We start from the raw sequence: 18,912 nt of genomic DNA, 5'->3' as shown, positions 1-18,912 counted from the left end.
ACATACAAGAAATCTGAAAAAAGACCTCTAGTGTAATATGCTTAGTAGCGGGGTGGAGGGGAAGAACCTGCTTTCCCGAACAAGGCACGTTTAAAAGGAAAAGTGTACCTAGAGGACTATGTTAGTTAGGAAAATCCTTGTACTTGAAAAGAATAAGATAATCCTGCTTGCGTGGTGGTGACTTTTGTTTTCTCCTATTGTATATTCCTGCATTCCCCAAAAAGTTTATAAAAAAGAAAAAACTTAGTCTTCAAGTGAGTTTTGTAATAAGATTCTCCACACTAACCTTGGTATCTTTATTTGCCGCTATGTGATGTATCTGCTTGAAGGGTCTGCTTGAGACCGATGCAGACACGTTATCCTGCGAGAAATAGCCCCCTGAACTGAGATCTGCTCTTCCATTTGTTGTTGTTCAGTCTCTCAGTCGTGTCTGCCTCTTTGCAACCCCACGAACTGCAGCATGCTAGGCTTCCCTTCCATTTGTGGTGATCTGTTTGCTATTGAAGTCAGTGGTGCACATGTGGAACCTCTGTGACCTTTGGGAAATGGCCCTTAAAATTATATGGCTGTGCTTGCCTTGATTTCATAAACACCATGACTTCATTTTTGGGTAAAATCAGACTGTTGTCAGGTCTTTGGCTTAGGCATGTGTTTGATAAGGGCAGAGAAAATCTTGCCTCAGAATTATTTGAAGTCTGGCTGTCATGAATGAGCTAAAAATGGGAAGTATTTTGCCTTAAAAGGTTTCCTTATATGCAGTTCACTTTCAAACATTTTTCCCCAACTTGAGCTATTCACACGTGTTTATTTGGCTGAGGCATAACCCCCTGATTATTATTATTTGTCTTCAGATTGCTTTTAAATAGATTAAAAGGGTTTCATATCTTCTTTTTTTACAATTTTTAAAATTTCATGTCTTCTTAAGTAAAACTCTTGGAAATTTAAAGTTTTCTTTGGTAAATAAATTAATTACATAACTATTTACACATAGGAATGCAGTTCATAACACTGCATATATATACATGGACTACTCTTTGGATAACACTGTTTTAGGGTTGAGTAGTTGGATTTCATCCTCTGATGGTATCCTTTTTTGGCTGAAATTTAGAAATTTTTGACTGTCGCATATAATTTTCAGGATTGTGCTATTCAGACGATCGTTTATCAGTCCACAGATATCAGACACCTTGTATGTACTGATGGCTGGAATAGGTGTTAGAGATTTTGGAATGAACAAAATAGGCCAGTCCATTGGAGGGTTTTGAACAGGGACGTAGTAAATTCTTTTTGAAGAAACAGGGCTGCCGTAAAGCCTGAGAGAGCAGATCATAATGGAAGCAAAGCTATTATAGTTACTCAGAGGGAGATACTTTAGAATTGCGTGGTGACAGTAGGAACAAGGAGTGATTGAATTCTGGGTATTTCTGAAGATAGAGCAATTGTTTTGGTTGGTTGTTGTTTAATTATTCTTATAAATGTTACTTGAGAGTTTGTAGAATCTGTATAGTTGGGTATGTTATCATTTGAATATTTTGTTTTTAATTTTATAGTTGCTAACAAATCACTTAGTTGACATCCAATTATTATATAAAAATTAAGACTTTTGGAGGCTTTAGGACCTGGATCCGTGGGTGAAAAATGCCATTTATTAATTTGAAATGTGGAGGGTAATTAGTAGTTCCAAGTAATTTCGAGGGAAAGAATACCTGATTTATTTTTATTTCATTTCTTTTAGTTTGAATAGGTGTCAGATGATTTGATAAAATGACCAGTTTGATCATATTGAAAATAATAGGTATCAGAAAAAAAGTTTTTATATGTTAGTGCATTCATCAAGAATTAGATAAATTCAATAACATATTTGAGGTCTGATTTCTGTGTTATCTATGGGCATATCTGTAAGTAGTATGTTGCAAAAAGGAAAGCCGGGTTTTTCTTGATAGAAATTTTGAAATGGGGACTATCTCTGCCCTTTTATTCATGGGGTGGGAGGCTTGTTTTTAGCACTGTGGCATAGCTAGGCCATATTCCTCACTCATTTGCAGCTTTTGCATGCTAAAATACCTTGAAATTCATTTTATAAGCTTTTAGTTTTGAAGATATAAACATTTTTAGTTTGGGCTTAAATTTGAAGCATCCAGAGATGCATGGTTATTTTTTATACAAAAGTGATTGTTTATGATGTGGAAGTGCCATGATAATTAGAAAACAGTGCTCCCTGCTGAATTGATTGTTAGAGGCAGACTGATTTCTGCTACAGAGAAATAATTTTAATCCTTTGTGAAATGGATTGTGAGGTCAAGAGTAACGTTTCCTCATACTTTCCCAGAATCAGAATTTTTTGCTGCAGTAGTGGAGAAAAAAAATAGGTGTGTTTGAGTTCATAGCTCTTCTTGACGTAATTCCATATTTCATATAAATTAAAACACTCTTTATAATTAAGTAGTAAGTATATGAAATGGGTTAGTCTTTTAATAGAATTTATGTTGTATTTTATCATCACAAATAACTTCATCTGTTCATATTTAATAGATTGACTTCATTACTGTCGCAAGAGAAGTGATAAATGCTTTTTAATGTTTTATAGTCTTTGTTAAATCATTTGTTAACTTGTTAAAAAACACTCCTAGAATTGTCTTTTTTCTAGTTATGGTTAAGGAGGTTATTTTTATAAAATATATTTATACTGTGAAATCCTTTTGTTTTAAAGTAAGTTAATCTGACTGAAGAAATGAGGTTGTTAAGACACTAAAGAAAAGCAAAGCTCTCTTGCCCTTTCCCCTTCACCTCAGTTTCAAACTTTTCAGATTACAGTTGGGATGAATTTCATTACCATCATAAGCTATATTTTCTTTTTTTATTTTATACTCTTTCAGTGTTCATTTTATCTAATTTTATTAACAATCATTTAAAGTTATAATTTATAGAAATATTTAGGCTATATTAGCCTGTAAGGAAAATAGTTTTGTTTTAAATATTGTTGCTTAATGTTCGTAAAGAAATACACTGAACAGTTAAAATGCTTGGACAGTATTCATAGGTCAGATAAGTATATTTCATTTTATCCTTTGCAAACTAGCCTAAAAATATTCTTTGGCTTCTAAAAATCTGTTTGGAAATTGGAAAAGAAGGATTTTGTCCATCTGTTTTCAGAAACAAAACATTAGAGACACCTAATATGTTTTCCAAAATATATCTACTTAGGGCCTTAAATAATTAGGTTCAAACCTATTATGGAATCTTTTGACTATTTTTAATCCTTGTACTAACTTGTGAGCCCAGAATTCTTCATAGTCAAGTTTTTATTTTACTAGTAGTTTGTCATTTTAAAGACGTTCTTTACTACAGATTTTTTTTTCTTCTGGTTTTGAACGTGCTTTTCTACAGTGGAATTTAACACTTGGAAGTTTCCATAGTGTCATGCCTTGTTTGTATGATAACTTTTGTCTGAAATAGTACCCGTTGGAGTGAGTACATCTACATTTACCAGCGCAGGTGCTGTGCTTGGTCGCTTAGTTGTGTCCAGCTCTTTGCGACCCCATGGACTGTAGCCTACAGGCTCCTCCATCCTCGACATTTTTCAGGGAAGAATACTGGAGTGGGTTGCCATTTCCTTCTCCAGATTTACTGGCATGTAAATAGGTCCTAATATGACTTTATCTGGCCCCAGTGACTCAATACCTTTTTCTCCTGTTGGTTTGAATGGTCAGTAAATGATTTCAGGTTTTTAGAAAATCTGTTGATGTTTTAGTTGGCCCTCCATATCTCCAAGCTTTAACCAACTATGGATGAAAAGTATTTGGGAACAACTTTTCTTAGAAAGTTCTAAAAAGCAAAATTTGAATTTGCCATGTGCCAGGGAGCTAATCTGTACAGCACTTACATTGTCTTAGGTATTATAAGTAATCTAGAGATGATATAAAGTATAAAGGAGGATGTGCATAGGTTATATGTGAATAATATGCTAATTTTATAGTGACTTCAGCATCCCTAGATTTTGGTATCCACAGGGTTTGTGGCACCAGTCCCTATTAGCCTGTAAAGGAAGAACCCACAGTCAGTGAACAGGAGAATCGGTGTGCCCTGTCCTCTGATGCTATGATAGGAGTGATATTTAAGTATTTTAGGCTCACACTTAGATTCCCTTGATTAATATACAGAGTATATAAAAGTTACCCTTTGCTCTGCAAGGCAACATGGTATATGATGCTAAATTTGGATTCCATGTTATTCTTTGAGAGCTTATCTATTAGTTAATAGCTGAATGAATTATATCCATGATCTCATAACATAGTTAAGTCATGTAACATTCTCTGATCCTGTTTGTTTAGCTATAAAATGAGAATGAAAGTTACCCTGAAAAGGGTAATTTATTGTATCTTATGGTATCTCTTTGTTACTGCTGTTTCCTTTAACTCAATAATTATTTTCTTCCTCATTCCACATTTATTTTAAGTGTAGATTTCTTAAAATGATATTTTCAATAATTTACAGATGGTGTTTGAGTAGAAATCTTAGTCGTGTGCCAACTGATATTTTCCAGGGATCAGAAGAATATGACAGTGACAGCTTTTCTTACTTGATCCAATGTCCTTAATTCTAACACCAGATATACTGAAACATCATAGCAGAGTTGAGTTGTAGCCATAGCTACAAAGAAATCTTACTATAGATGTCTTGGGTGGTCTATATTCTGTGCTTAAGTATATGATCGCCATACATAGGTATTGTATCGGATGAATCAACAACGCTTGTTTCACAAATAATGTAATCTTATTTCTTTTAGTTTTGTTTATTGAAAGTTATCTGTACAGTTAGTTATCTGACATCCTTTATGTGCTTGAATATTGTATAAGTTTAAATATTTTTCCATTCAAGCTACATATTCTTCCCCCTTTCTTATATATTTGTATGGTTTCCTTAGCTGTCTCCATTGAAACCTTTTTCATGAAAGGCTTAAAATACACTGTAATTCTTGACAGCCCTCTAAGAAGAGTTAGGAGAAAAGGAAATTTATAATGACTTAATTCAAGCTAATTTCAAGCAAATTGAAAAAAGAAGACAAAGGAAAATGAGGATGATTCACTTGATCAGCTCCCAGAAGAGTAGGAAAGCTGGAAATGTAACTGGGAAAAAATGATGCTGAAATGGCAATACAGAAATTAACAACTGACGTTCCAGTCATACTTAAATCCCCCCACGTCTTTCAAATGTTGAGATCTTTACAGGCAGTGGCTGTCATGCATTTTGCCTGTCCCTCCAGTGATGATGGTTTTCTTTTTCAAGATGATGACTATCCTCCACCTGCCAAGAGACCAAAGAGCAGTGAACCTCCCCAGCCACCCGTCACAGAACCTGCCAATGCCGGCAAGCGGAAAGTGAGGGAGTTCAACTTCGGTAAGATCCCGGTTAAGTGTGGTATCTTCCATTGTTAATTAGAATTGGTAGGCTTGAGGACATTCACTGGTGGTCCAGTAGTTAGGACCACTTTCACTGCTCAGGCCCAGGTTTATAGCCCTTGGTCAGGGGAATTAAGAGCCCACAAGCCATGGGTGCAGCCATCAAAAAAGAATGGGCAGGCTGAAAAATCATTGTTACTGACTTAGTAATTCAGTTATCTGTCTGAGATTTAGATCACTTTTTAATTTCAGGTATAATTTTTTTGAAGCTTGATTTTATTTTTTGGCTGCGGTGGGACTTGGTTGCAGTGCACGGGCTTCTCTTGTTGCCTTGCACAGACTCTAGGGGCCTGGGCTGCAGTGGTCATGGCTCACGGGGTCAGTTGCCCTGCAGCACATGGGATCTTAGTTTCTGGATTGGGGATCGAAGCCACATCCCCTGCGTTGGCAGGCGGATTCTCAATGACTGGGCCACCAGGGAAGCCCCAGACAGAATTTTGATACTAATTTTTCTTGCTTTGTGTAACTACTAGCCTCTAATCTAATCAAATCCCAGTGGAGACAATGTATCCATTTGAAGGGACTAAGTGAAATATTAGTGGCAAATTGGGTTTGTGATCCTTATTTTGAATAGATAGAACAGTTAGCTGTATGTATTAAAAAAAATAGTACTTTAATATATTTTAACTTGTCTTTAGTCATAATTACTGGGCTTCCTAGGTGGCGCTAGTGGTAAAGAATCCACCTGCCAATTCAGGAGACGCCAGAGATACGGATTCAGTCCCTGGGTTGGGAAGATCTCCTGGAGAAGGAAATGGCTACCCACTCCAGTATTCTTTCGTGGAAAATTCTATGGACAGAGGAGCCTGGTGGGCTATAGTCCATGGGGTCACAAAGAGTCAGAAATGGCTGAGCATGCATGCAGTTCACCACACCCATACTAAGTTAACATGTGTTTTTTAGCATACTATTATGAATTACAACTATGCATAAACTCTTATTTCCATACAACTCAGACATGTGTTGGAGGGTTTCCTGCACAGTCTTGGAGACTGTCTCTCTCATTTTTGCCTCACTTTTGTAGTGTTTAATTATATGGGTCTTTTCTACCCTGCAGCTTTACAGAATTTATGAATTTAAAAAGAAGTACTCGGTAAGAAGGGTTTTGAAAATAAACTTTAAATACCCCTACCTCCAGTCTCTTATTGAACCAATTCTAAGTACCATTAAAAAAAAACAAAAACATACAACAAGACAGTTCTTAGGAAAGCAGTAAAATTATATAGGTGGTTTGTTTCAAATTAGGATATATTATGTAGAAAATAAGTCTTGAGATGTTGGGTCATGTTAAGAGCATATTAGTGCCCCAAACAGGGATTTATTATTGAGTTTTAACTTTTTCTGTAAATTTTCAGAGAAATGGAATGCTCGAATTACTGATCTGCGTAAACAAGTTGAAGAGTTGTTTGAAAGAAAGTATGGTAAGTCTTAAACTCAGTAATTCTTGTGATATTTTGTTCTTAAACTTTTTAACCTTGGATTGTTCATCTAACATGAGCAAGTCCCATTCTACCAGTGTCATGCCTTCCTTTTTTAATCTGTCCCTGAGAAGGCCGTGGATCATGTCTGTCCAAATCTTAGAAGTTTTGTTTCTAGATTATAGCAAAGCTTTACAAGAGTTTCCTTTATTTAATTCTCAACTAATATTTCTTTTAACTTTCAGCTTGCATATTTGAGAGTTTGTTTATATATATTTGTTGTAGACTTTGATGCAAAGCATTTTAAAACTCCGGTGTCCAAGACATCGTGTCATGTCACTTCTCAAAACTTCTCACTGAAGAGTGCTGAGTCCAGTGAGAGGAAGGTGTTCTCTTAGTCCACGTTCCATTGTCACACCTAAAAACATTGTATGTACTATGTAATACCCAGTTGCATTTCCATGTCCCTTATTATTTAGACAAACTGACTCTTTGTAGTTTAATAAAGTATCAGTGTCTGTTCATTATATTTGATTTGTAACACTTCCCATCCTTTTGGCTTTTTGCACCTGTTGTATTATTTTGCTCTTGGATACATAAATCTTAGAATTTCTACATTTTGGAGAAATGTTCTGCTTCAGTTATTTTACTAAAAAATCCTTTTTACAAAAGCATATTTTAAAAATATTACTTCTTCATTATATGCTATTTGTACTAGCTGATATTAACTGGTAAATTTTTCTGGATTCATTTGTGGTTAAAATTTCAAAAGAAAGTCTGCCTCTATCTGTATTATTTCAAAATAATACATTGTTAATATATCCTTGCAGTTTGGTTAAGTAAAGTACTGACATCTTTGGTGTTCTTTTCCTTTCAGTTCTTTTGTGCTGTTTTTCTTTTGATGCCGTGATAATAAATGGAATTTAAAAATAAAGTTATAAAAATTACAGTCATATCTATGTATTCGGTTATTAGTCTTTTCTGCCATCTGTGCTGAATCCTTGTCATTTCATAATTTTTCCTTTCTCTTTTTACCTTTAAAGCTCAAGCTATAAAAGCCAAAGGTCCTGTGACGATCCCGTACCCTCTTTTCCAGTCCCATGTGGAAGATCTTTATGTAGAAGGACTTCCAGAAGGAATCCCTTTTAGAAGGCCATCTACTTATGGAATCCCTCGCCTTGAGAGGATATTACTTGCAAAGGAAAGGATTCGTTTTGTGATTAAGAAGTAAGACTCTTAAACTTCTTCTTTGACCTTGATTATTGCATCTTTCTATGTTGTTGACAGATACTCACTGGCCACTAGGGGCTATATTTAAAGTAAGGTGTTGTTTTATTCTCTGCTTTTCAGTGTGGCTGTGTTTTGACAGAGTTGGCTTTTGGAATGTGAACACCTGTCCAAACCTGACTGGCATACAACCAGTATTTTCTTTTCCCGTTTTATGCTAAGTATGCTAAAGAAAATACTGAAGTATGACTGTCTTATTTTTTAGGTCTGAATTTTAAAAAAAGTATGTGGGGGGGGAAAAAATAAATAAATAAAAAAAATAAAAAACGTATGTGGAAATAAAGTAGGTTGTAAAAATAAACAATAGAAATAAGAATGAAAAGAAAGAAAATAGCTGAATGCTGTAAGTTCTTTAGTACTGACATAAGGGTTGTAGCAAGAAGTTTTTATTTTAAGTATGTGTAACATTTGGAAGTGTATCTGCTTTCATTTAAAAATGGCAACCACGTAACACATTTCCATATTTTCTACCAACTAAAATTCTATTAAGATTACAATAAAAGGTTTAAAAAACTATTGGAACATTTATTAATGTATTTCAGCAAATGTAGATGTGTGAAAACTTTCTCTTAGCTACATGAAGCAAGTCCTAGGTGCATTTGTAAATGTGAACAACTGGAGACTAATTGTCCATAGGAAATTATTAAATATAATTGCTGAACTAAAATTTTCAATGAAAAGTCTAGAAGATTTGTTAGTATTATAAATCATAGAGATGATTATGTACATGAGACATGAGAAAGACTAGTGAGTCCTTATCTAGTGACATCTGTTTGTTGTTCCGTCGCTAAGTCATGTTCGACTTTTTGTGACCCCGTGTACTAAAGCTTGCCGGGTTTCCCTGTCCACTATCTCCTGGAGTTTGCTCAAACTCAAGTGACATCTGACTTAATGTGAAAAGAGAAGGAAAGTGTCAAAAATGCATAGCATTTATTTTCCAAGCGTGTGGAGCAGGATAAATGAAAAGAAAACAAGATATATGCCTAGTCACATTTCATAAAGTTTCAGTGCCCTAAGGATAAAGGCAGAAAGTACTAGGTTCCAGAGAACAAAACCATGTCACAATAAAGAACGAAAGTTACACTGATGTCATATCCTTGATTTGAGCGGTAACAGATATAACACTGTTAAGTCATTCTTTCCAAGTTCTATGTGAAAATATGTTGAACCTTCAGTTCTATAGCCAGACAAACATGTATAAAATCAGAGATTCCAGCATAAAAGAGATTGGGTAGCAGTTAGGATGTCTCCAGCAGTAAATAACAGAAACCCTGCTTCAGACTGGACTGGTACTGTCAGTAAGCTGCTTATCTCACCTAGCTGGGAGATCGGAGGATTAGAACAGTGAGGGCTCTGCTTCTGCTTCTCTCCAGATTCTTCCTTCCTTACGCTGATAGCTTCCTTAGACGAGTTCTGAGTCTGCTTTCAGTAGCTCCAGGAATCACAGCCAGACGCATCTACTGAGGGGAGGGACTAGCTGCCTGTGTTTCTCTGAGAGCAGAAAAACCTGACTTCTCTTTGGTTCAGTTTGTGTCAAATGCTTATTCCTCAGTCAGGCACAGGCCTGGGAACGAGAACACCATGATGGATTTATTCTGTAGTCCTCACTTTTCAGTGGGAGGCGGGAGGTTCACTTATATACATGACTTTGATTTTAAGTTCTGATATGGATGTCTTTTTGAGTTATGTGCATATTATAACTGATTTAATTTTTTCCTGACTTTGGGCTATAAATAGTAAGGTCAGTAACAGCAGCAGGATAGTCATTTGCAGAAATGTTCATATTCTGTATTCTGGTTGAGAAAATGGAGACATTAACAAACACCTTGTCCAAAGAGTATAACCAAGCTGACTTCTTCCTGCGTTGGTATTAAATAGGGGAACAACACAATTTAATGAAGGATTAAAAAAGACTCAAGAGACACCTTAGTTAATAGGTGAGCTATCCTCTACAGAGAAGCTTGTTACTAACAGATATTCTGCTTTCAAACAAATGGTAGTTTAAAGATTTTGGCCTCTATTTTTCCATGATCAATCAGGTGTTGTCAAGTGTAACTCTGCTTACACGAGGCCACGTGGTAGGCAGCCATGCAGACTAGCAGAGATGGCATCACCTGAGAGCTTTGAGAGACACCGAATCTCAGATCCTACCTAGACCTACTGGATCCAACCTGTTTGTGATTCCAGTGCTTATTAGAATTTGAGGCTCCTGGGCATGGGGAACAAGCTCTGAAGGCCCAGTGACAGTAATGGCAGTTGAGCGCAATGTGTCCAGTACAGCCAAGCAGTTTACATGATTGCCCACGCCTTTTTTTTTTTTAAACAGATGAGGGATTATGGGAAAGAGGAGGAAGTAAATATTTCATAGTCTCTCATGAAACTGAATGGTAAACAAAAAGGGCTTGTTATAAAACCCTGACACCAGTCCTAGGCAGGAATCGTAAATAACTTTACACACACACACACACACACACACATTGAGATATTAAGAAGCATATAGTTTTCAGAACTCCTATACTGTCATTTTCTTACAGTGCTTGGTTTTTAATTTGTTAGAAGTTTTAATTTTTTTTTAATAACTAAGGAAAATATGCAGATTAGTTTGTAGATTTTGCTTATTGCTAATATTAGAGCATATAAAACTATATATTTGGTATTTAAATCTTAGTACAAGTTCATCACAAGATACTCATGCCTTGCATGTTCTTTTCAAGTCCTTTTGATATCCTCATTTATTGGAAGCCATCTTCCACGTTTGGAAAATACTTAGTAAGCCTTTCCCTAAATGTTAAATGTGGTTAGTCTTGATACACATACACTATTGGTTTATTGTACTTCAGCAAATGTTTTATTTCACAGCTCCTCTATTACCTTAATCCTGCATTAGTTTCCAACATTTCTGAGATTATGGTCAGTACATTGTCATGCTTCTCTGTGATTCCACTCTTCCCGCCCCTGCTCTGTTACTTGAGGATATTACAATAAAGTAGTGATACATAAGTCAGATTGTGGAAATTCTCTGGAGTGTTTATGTATTTGGAAAATTTTATTTATTTATTTTTGTTGCTTTATTTATTTTTTTGGAAAATTTTAAAAGCATGTGTATTCTGAAATATAGTTCAGTTAGTTTTGAAATTTTTTTAGGATTTTTATAACTAGATTATAGATAAGTTAAAGTAAGGTTATGTTGAATGTAACGTGAAATTGAAGAATCTCATTTAAAATTTTGTAGTTTGATTCTTTTGCTCTTCTGCTTTTGTAAAATACCTTTGATTTACCAAGTTAACTGTTTTTTGTGTGTGTGTTTGAGGACACATGTCCATGAAGATCATTATGAAACAGCTTGCAGTTACCAACTTGTCTTAAATCTCTTAGTATTTAATTGTGCTCAGGAGTCCAGGCTATCTTTTGAAAACTGGCCTTGAAAATGGAATTATTATATAAGTGCTAGTAATTACTACTTTTGCTAAATATTGATGGGGTAAATATTTAGTATTTTTTCTCACCTTTCAGACATGAACTTTTGAATTCAACACGTGAAGACTTACAGCTTGATAAACCAGCTTCAGGAGGTAGGTCTCCAGTCTTATGTCAAATTGTATATTAAATCAGAACATGATGTACAAGGAATATTGTTCTAGATTCTTGAGCTCCTTTTCTTCTCAATAACTCATTATAAATAAATGTAAACATCACATTTCTGGGTAGACTATAAAAGGACGATGTCTGTTCTCCATTTGAGATGCAAAATTTATCTGGAATAATGTGTCGAACAGTTTATTATGCTAGTCTAGATTAATCAGTTGAATGATCATCCATCTTGATACCCACAACTTAAAGACTTAGCACAGAAAGCCATGAGCATCATCACTTGTTGGTTAAATGTGTTTTTTTTTTTTTTCTCATTAAGGTTAAATGTGTTTTGAAGGAAATACAGTCATGATTTGCTCTCTTAGTTGCTTTTGCTCTGTACTGGAAGACGTTGGGTGGGGACATAAAATGAAAAGTTTATCACTTACAGTTGGTATAATAAAAGGATTGCCAGCATTATCATAGCCCCAAACGTAACAAAAACTGTCTGTTAGCTGTACTTTAGTAAAATGGATTCTCTTTCCTAGCTTTAATGATGACACGTTATAGTACTTCTGTAATATGACTATTAAATTATAAATTTTCATTTTGTCATTGTTTCGTGAGTTTTTACACTTTTCATTCAGTGTCAGCACTGTTTTAATAAACACATTATGAAATCTTAGAAATAATTTTAGAACAGGGAAACAATACTGCCTACTTAATAATTTATTTCATGATATTTAGTAATTTTATTAATGTCATCAAACTAAAGAATTTGTGTATGTTACTCTTACAGTCAAGGAAGAGTGGTATGCCAGAATCACTAAGTTACGAAAGATGGTAGATCAGCTTTTCTGTAAAAAATTTGGTAAGTCTAATTTCCTCCCTAGCTAAAGTATTAACAGAATAATTTTTCCCAATTTTGCTTTTTAAGAAAGTAGATGCCATGGATGGCTCATCTCCAGCTCTCTTGTACTGTTTGCTTTTTGAACACATATTGTGAAAAGTTTTAAACCTGTGTGGAAGGGGAGAGAACGTTGTGATGAAGCCCACGTCCCCTTGAGTAAGTTACTGGTACCGCAGACAGGCTTTCGGCACCGAGCGGCTTGCAGACAGGGAGTCCGGTCAGCAGCGTGCCCCGGTGGAGTGTGGAGGGCCGTCGGGCGCCCTGGCCCGGAGGGAAGGCTGGGTCTGTAGTGCCCGCTGTGCCCTTTGTCCCCAGACGGTTACAGGACTTAGCTTTGGTTTACCATTGTGACGTCTTTTGTCACTTTCTTACTTAGGCATTTTCGACTACTCTTATGGAAAGTTTCACATATCACTGACACTGCATTTCTTTCCACCTCACTGGCTCTCCTCTCCATTCTCTCCTCTGCCGCTCCCGTAAGTTCAGGGTTTGCATTTTGGATTCCTCCACAGCTCAGTCCCGAGCCCTTTGGCTGTGCCTTCTCCACAGTTAGTCTCACTCTGTCTGCCTTAAAAATGCTGTATCGTCTGTATTAAACAGTGACTTTCACATTCAAGTTTCTAGCCCTGAGAACTCTTTGTAACACTGCGCCTGTGTATTCACCCAGCTGGTGGGCAGCTCTTCCGACTCCATACACCCCAAGTCGAGTCCTTGACTCCCCCTGCAGCCTGTCCCTCTCCCCGTCCCCCCAGCGCCACCACACTCCCCAGGCGTCCAGGCCAAACCCCTGCAGTCACGCTTGATTTCTTCATTTCCACAAGGCCTCCTGCCTACTCTACATGTACACCATAGTGCAGATCTGCACCTTTGTCTTCCTCACTGCTGTCTCCCGATAGTCAAAGCCGATCAGTGTACCCCAAAGCAGCCAGCTTTCCATCTCAGTGAAAAACTACAGCTTGTCACTGTTCTGTGCGCTGGGGCTTCCCTTTGTGCTGGAACAAGTTGCACAGCCCCTGACCCGGCCGCCCGCCTTTCTCCTGGAGTCCCCTCGCTCCCTGCTCCACTCCTCACTTCGGTACCAGCTGTGAGGACCACCTGCTTGTTCTTTGCTTTTGTAAGGTCACCCCCTCCTTGGATTGCTGCGCTGCCAGCGCTCTGGTTTCTGGAATGCTCTTGCCTCAGGTGTGTGGTGCCGGTGCTTTATGTCTCAGTTTAGGTGTGTCTTCTCTGGAGAGGCCTTCACCAGGTGCTCATCTGACATAAACCACGAACCACGCTGTCTGTCATCATGCTTTAATTGTTCCTGAAGGACTAATGGCTGCCTTTTTCCTTCCACTGTAACACGATTTGTACAACAGCCCACACCTCGTGTGTCTTGGCTGTTCATAGAACAGTGCGTGGTGCCCGTGCAGATGATCAACAAATACTGAGTGGACCAGTGTCATTTAAAACTACTGAGTGATTACTGAACCTTTCAGTCATGTAGTGTACATGGGGCCTCACTGCATTATAACACTGCGAAGATCAAAGGAAGCCCAGAAGTGCCACAGAGAATCACGAGGACACAGGGCTTTTCTCAGTTTTGTGAAAGAAACCATGTGAGTTTTACCACAAAAAGTTCAAGTCTTCTGGGTGCAAATTCTTGTTCCTCCCGTGGTTTCCAAGAGTGGCGTATGGCTCTGGCTCTTCCAGACCCAGGAAACCAGCTTTTAGGTGCAATTCAAGTGGCAATCACAAACTTAGTTCATTTAATTGTTTGCTGTTTTCAGAATCCGTGTACTTCAGCTTTGCTTACATGGTTTAGCTCTCTGAGACTCTTAATGCCTTGAGGAAAAGTCAGAATTTAAGTTTTTCCCCCTCATTATCCTCGATTGCCCAACATGAATAATTGGGTAGCTTAATGAAAATTTACCTCTCTGTGAAATCAGAAATCAGCTAAGGAACAATGAAGAATTTACACTTTAAAAATCCTTATATTTCCAAAAAAAAAAATCCTTATATTTCCAATCCATTTAGTGAAATAAGATTGTGAACATTATCATTAGAGATGCCACCATGGTATCGTCGTAACTCATAACTAGTTGGCATAGATAATGGGCATCTACATGAACAGGCTTAAACTTTAGCCTCTAGGATGTTTAGTTCTAGCAATCGAGCCTGGTATGTAAGAAACAGCCAATCCTAGTAGATCATTGGTGCTTGTTAATAAGCTGACATTTCCCTCATGGAAGGAGAAAGCTGTGGGTGCGATAGTAGAGTCACAGAAAGAAAAATTGGCCAGTAGAAAATATTTTGGCATTATAGCTGAGCTAAGAAAATAGGTAAGAGTTTGTGTGAGATGGTGGGGGAAGAAGGAGGCTTCAGAGGGAGTGGATATGTTTATACTTCAGGCTGAGTTGAGTTGCTGTAGGGCAGAAACCAATGCAACATTGTAAAGCAGTTATCCTCCAATGAGAAATTTAGAAAATGGATGAGAGTTTATATCTTGTTACATTGCAAGCAACAAAATTCTGCTCCTGGCCTGTACTTAAACTTTAGAGAGAGAGACACCAGCAGAATTGTTGCTTTCTTCAAGGCTCCTGACAAGGAAAGAGGAAAACTTAAGATTGTCCATCATATCAAACAAAAGTTACACTGCAGGTCAGCACCTTGAACCCCTGTGTGTCTGGTGCTGAGAACTCAGCCCCACAGAAGACAGTGAGTGCTTCCCCCCTCCCCAAGGATTCGTTTATAGATTAGGGTGGTATGCATAGCAAAGCAACAAGTAAATATGTAGTATATTAGAAAGTGTTAAGTGTTCAGGAAAAAATTAAGCAAAATTAAGCAGAATGACTAGGGAGATGGGAAAGGTTACTTAATATAGAGGAAACCTTGTTCATGATGAGATGAAAGCTAATGCACTTGACCTTCCCCCTTTCTGTAACTTGTGCTGTTTCTTAGCGCCAACAAGTTGGTTCTTTTTTATTTTATAAGAAGTTTTGTTAGAATTAAGATTGTGTCCTTTATTGTTATATTTGGCAGAGTAACTGTAATAAATATTACTCCCAGGTGTGAGTGTGAACGCCTTCACCATGTTTTCAGAGGTAATATTTCTTTAAACAGCTCTGATCTAAATTACATTGTGTTTGGTTTTTCAAATACACACTCCTTACTTATGTTGTCGGGATCCTACAATATAGTAGAGCCGTTCAGATTTGGTACTGATGAAATGACGGAAGGAATTAAGGCAGAAGGTGTTTGAATTTGAGAGGAAAGTCAAAGTGAGAGTAAAAAAAATACAGATTCTTCAAGAAGGCACTCTTTTTTCAACCATCAGATTATAAAATATTTAACACACAGAATACAAGGGACACCTATAAATGCCGATATTTTGTAAATTGATTCTTTTTTGTTACACCTCTGTTTGAATGTGGCTTTAAAGTTGAATTAGTAATTACATTTTCACATTTTAAAGTGTCACTGCTGCACCTGTTCAGAAACAGAATAGTAAGATGCATTCCCATATTCCCGTTTTTGTATTCAGTGATTGTTAAGGTCATTTTAAAGATGCTTTTTAAAAAGTTGACATGTCCTTTATTATGGATTTTTTAAAAAATATAGTCTCCAGTCTTCTGAATTGCTTTTCTTTTGTAAAGCTGAAGCCTTAGGGAGCACCGAAGCTAAGGCTGTACCTTACCAGAAATTTGAAGCACACCCTAATGACCTCTACGTGGAAGGACTACCAGAAAACATTCCTTTTAGAAGTCCCTCGTGGTATGGGATCCCAAGGCTGGAAAAAATTATTCAAGTGGGCAATCGAATTAAATTTGTTATTAAAAGGTAGGATTATAATTTGCAGAAACATATTTCATGTTGTCTTTAAGAAAAGTTAGTTTCATAAATATGGGCTTTTCCCCCTCCCAATTGGACTTTACTCTCCATATTTAAAACTGAGGTATTAAACAAAACAAAACAAAAAAAACCTGAGGTATTACATTTAGATTCGGTTTTCAAGCAGGTGTCTCTGTAGTACCAGGCACCAGATATACAAAATTGGATCCAACAGAAACTCCGTCCTTGGGAGCCTTATTGCATCGATCAATACAGAAAAGTGTCAGCTTTGGGAAATAGGGCGAGGGTAGCATGCAGATGGTTCACTTTGCACAGAGGATGCAAGAAAGGGGGTTCAAATGAAGGAAATAGCATAAGTAGGTCAGGGCAGGGAGGTGTCAGATGGCCTTGAATATTCAGATAACCACACAGTCTGTGTGGAAGGGAGTGATGCCCTTGAGGCCATTAGACACTGAGAATGGCCCTGGGGAGGAAGCCTCGCTTTATGTCCTGTACAGTCAGTGAAGAGTTGAAGAGGTTTTAAAGCTGATTCCTCTTAAAACAATTTGAACTGGATCTTAAAAGGGTCACTCTGGCTTGAGTTTGGAAGATAGCAAAATGGACAATTTGAGGGCAGAGTATGGGAGCAGAATGACCATTTAATACAAAAGAATTGTCCTTGAGGTAGAATTTGCTTGCTAATTGGAGTTGTACATTTGCGTATCTATTTGTTGGGACAAGCTTCAGGGTGACAAAGCCAGATACATCGAACTGTATTGTACTCTAGTTCACCTGAAGGATAGAAACCCGAGGTTGAACTGGGGTGGGATCAAACAAAACTGTTTTGCCACAAGTTAGCTTAAAATGCCTTTGAGGACATACAGGTGGTCCCACCTGAATCTTTGTAAATTGCTATTTTCAAAATAATCTAAAGTCATCAAGGTAATTTTTTATTCAGTGCAGATGAAGGTAGAATGAAGCATATGGGAAGTAAAGGCGGTCTTAAATGCTCTCATCTTGACACCAGTTATATTTTTACAGACCGGAGCTTCTGACACACAGCACTACTGAAGTTACTCAGCCCAGAACGAATACACCAGGTAAGAAAGTTGTGATATCCTTTTTAAAACCTTGTAAATCAAATAGTTTCTAAGCTTTCATTAAACTTTTAAAGCCATAGAATTGCTGTTTTCTCCCTTCCACTCAAAAAAACGTTTCTTAGAAGATCGGCACAGGCACTCCTTGTTTTATCAAGATGAACATAGCAGTTTGGGACAAACTTGAGCTTTGAATTTAGACCCATGGTGTTTAGTAGAAATATAACGTGTCACAAATGCAAGCCATGTATGTCATGTAAAATTTGTACATGGTGGGTTGGTTTACACTTTTCATTTCATTTATTTACATCCTTTGTTTGAATCTCTGGTGTGTATTGTATACTTCCAGCACAGCCTGATTCAGGTGACCACATTTCAAGTACACAGCTGCCACACGTGGCTAATGGGCCAGACCATGAGATTTAGACCTTCATCTTTTCACAAGGACTTTGGTTTTAAAATGACAGATACTGTGATTGCAGCAGCCGCACTGACATCCTGCCCAACAGAAAAGAGCTTTAAAGTCTCAGTCTCAGTTGTCAGAACGGTTTTGTTTTCTTTATCTGAGGTATATAACGGTGCCTTTCTTTCTTTCTGATGTTTTTATTTTTCATTTCATAATGTCAGATAACATGTAGGTCTGCTTATTAGGTTCTGTAGGTTCTGCAACCTTAGGAGCTTCTGTTGCTAAGAACCAATAGTGGTTCTTCTGAATTTTTGTTGTTAAATCTTTTCCCATTCCTTCTTTTTCTTTATTTCGTTTTTGCAGTTAATTGTTCTCGTAAATGCTAAGGTTAACTGCTGTACAAAGTGGGTTATTTGTCTGTACTAAAGTACTGATTCTTGAGTTTTAGGTACCTAGGTGCAACTGGTGAAAGTCATCAGTATGCTAAACAGATGGTATAATCTTTTTGTGTTCATCACAGCATGAGAAATATTTGGAAAAAAAAAAAAAAACTATGCTAGGGAAACAGACCATCCTGTGCCCAGAATTCTGCCAGGGAGAAGAGGTGATGCTTAATTTTTCAGATTGAATGCAGCTTCATCAGTCCAGCAAGCTCTTCAGAATGCATTTGACTTAGGCAAAGAAACAAGATATTGGTGACAAATTGAAGACTGGATGTGACAGAGACTTTACTAAGCAACGTAATGCAAACAGAAATATTCCCAAAGGTAGAGCTGTGGTATGCATTAGTCTGAATGTGATGGAAGTCTATGTGTGAGTCTTCATTTCTCAAGACAGACCTCAAGGTCAAGCTTGTGATTATTGTGATGACTGATTTTATTAGGAGCATTTCTCATAGTGATTGTGCACTGAGGATGTTGACCATGTATCATTGGAACAATCTGTAGGCACCACA

General features: G+C 37.2%; 1 protein-coding gene across 7 annotated transcripts in view; it reads left to right on the top strand.

Annotated features, from left to right (window-relative positions):
- The window catches only part of GTF2I (general transcription factor IIi), an 81,224-nt gene that overhangs the window by 44,977 nt on the left and 17,335 nt on the right, over nucleotides 1-18,912 (top strand). For all 7 annotated transcript variants that reach the window (XR_009694477.1, XM_061153389.1, XM_061153388.1 and 4 more), the window contains 7 exons: nucleotides 5,287-5,397; nucleotides 6,815-6,880; nucleotides 7,921-8,104; nucleotides 11,678-11,736; nucleotides 12,534-12,605; nucleotides 16,280-16,463; nucleotides 17,496-17,554. Coding sequence is in view for 6 of the 7 variants with exons in the window: in XM_061153389.1 (XP_061009372.1) it covers nucleotides 5,287-5,397; nucleotides 6,815-6,880; nucleotides 7,921-8,104; nucleotides 11,678-11,736; nucleotides 12,534-12,605; nucleotides 16,280-16,463; nucleotides 17,496-17,554 (735 nt within the window). In the remaining variant the exon portion in view is untranslated. The remainder of the gene's footprint in view (nucleotides 1-5,286; nucleotides 5,398-6,814; nucleotides 6,881-7,920; nucleotides 8,105-11,677; nucleotides 11,737-12,533; nucleotides 12,606-16,279; nucleotides 16,464-17,495; nucleotides 17,555-18,912) is intronic.

Source organism: Dama dama, chromosome 10 (genome assembly GCF_033118175.1).
Source record: "Dama dama isolate Ldn47 chromosome 10, ASM3311817v1, whole genome shotgun sequence".
In the NCBI taxonomy this organism is placed as follows: domain Eukaryota; kingdom Metazoa; phylum Chordata; class Mammalia; order Artiodactyla; family Cervidae; genus Dama; species Dama dama.
The sequence above is the reverse complement of the archived record's forward strand: the minus strand, read 5'-3'. Positions and strand labels throughout refer to the sequence as shown.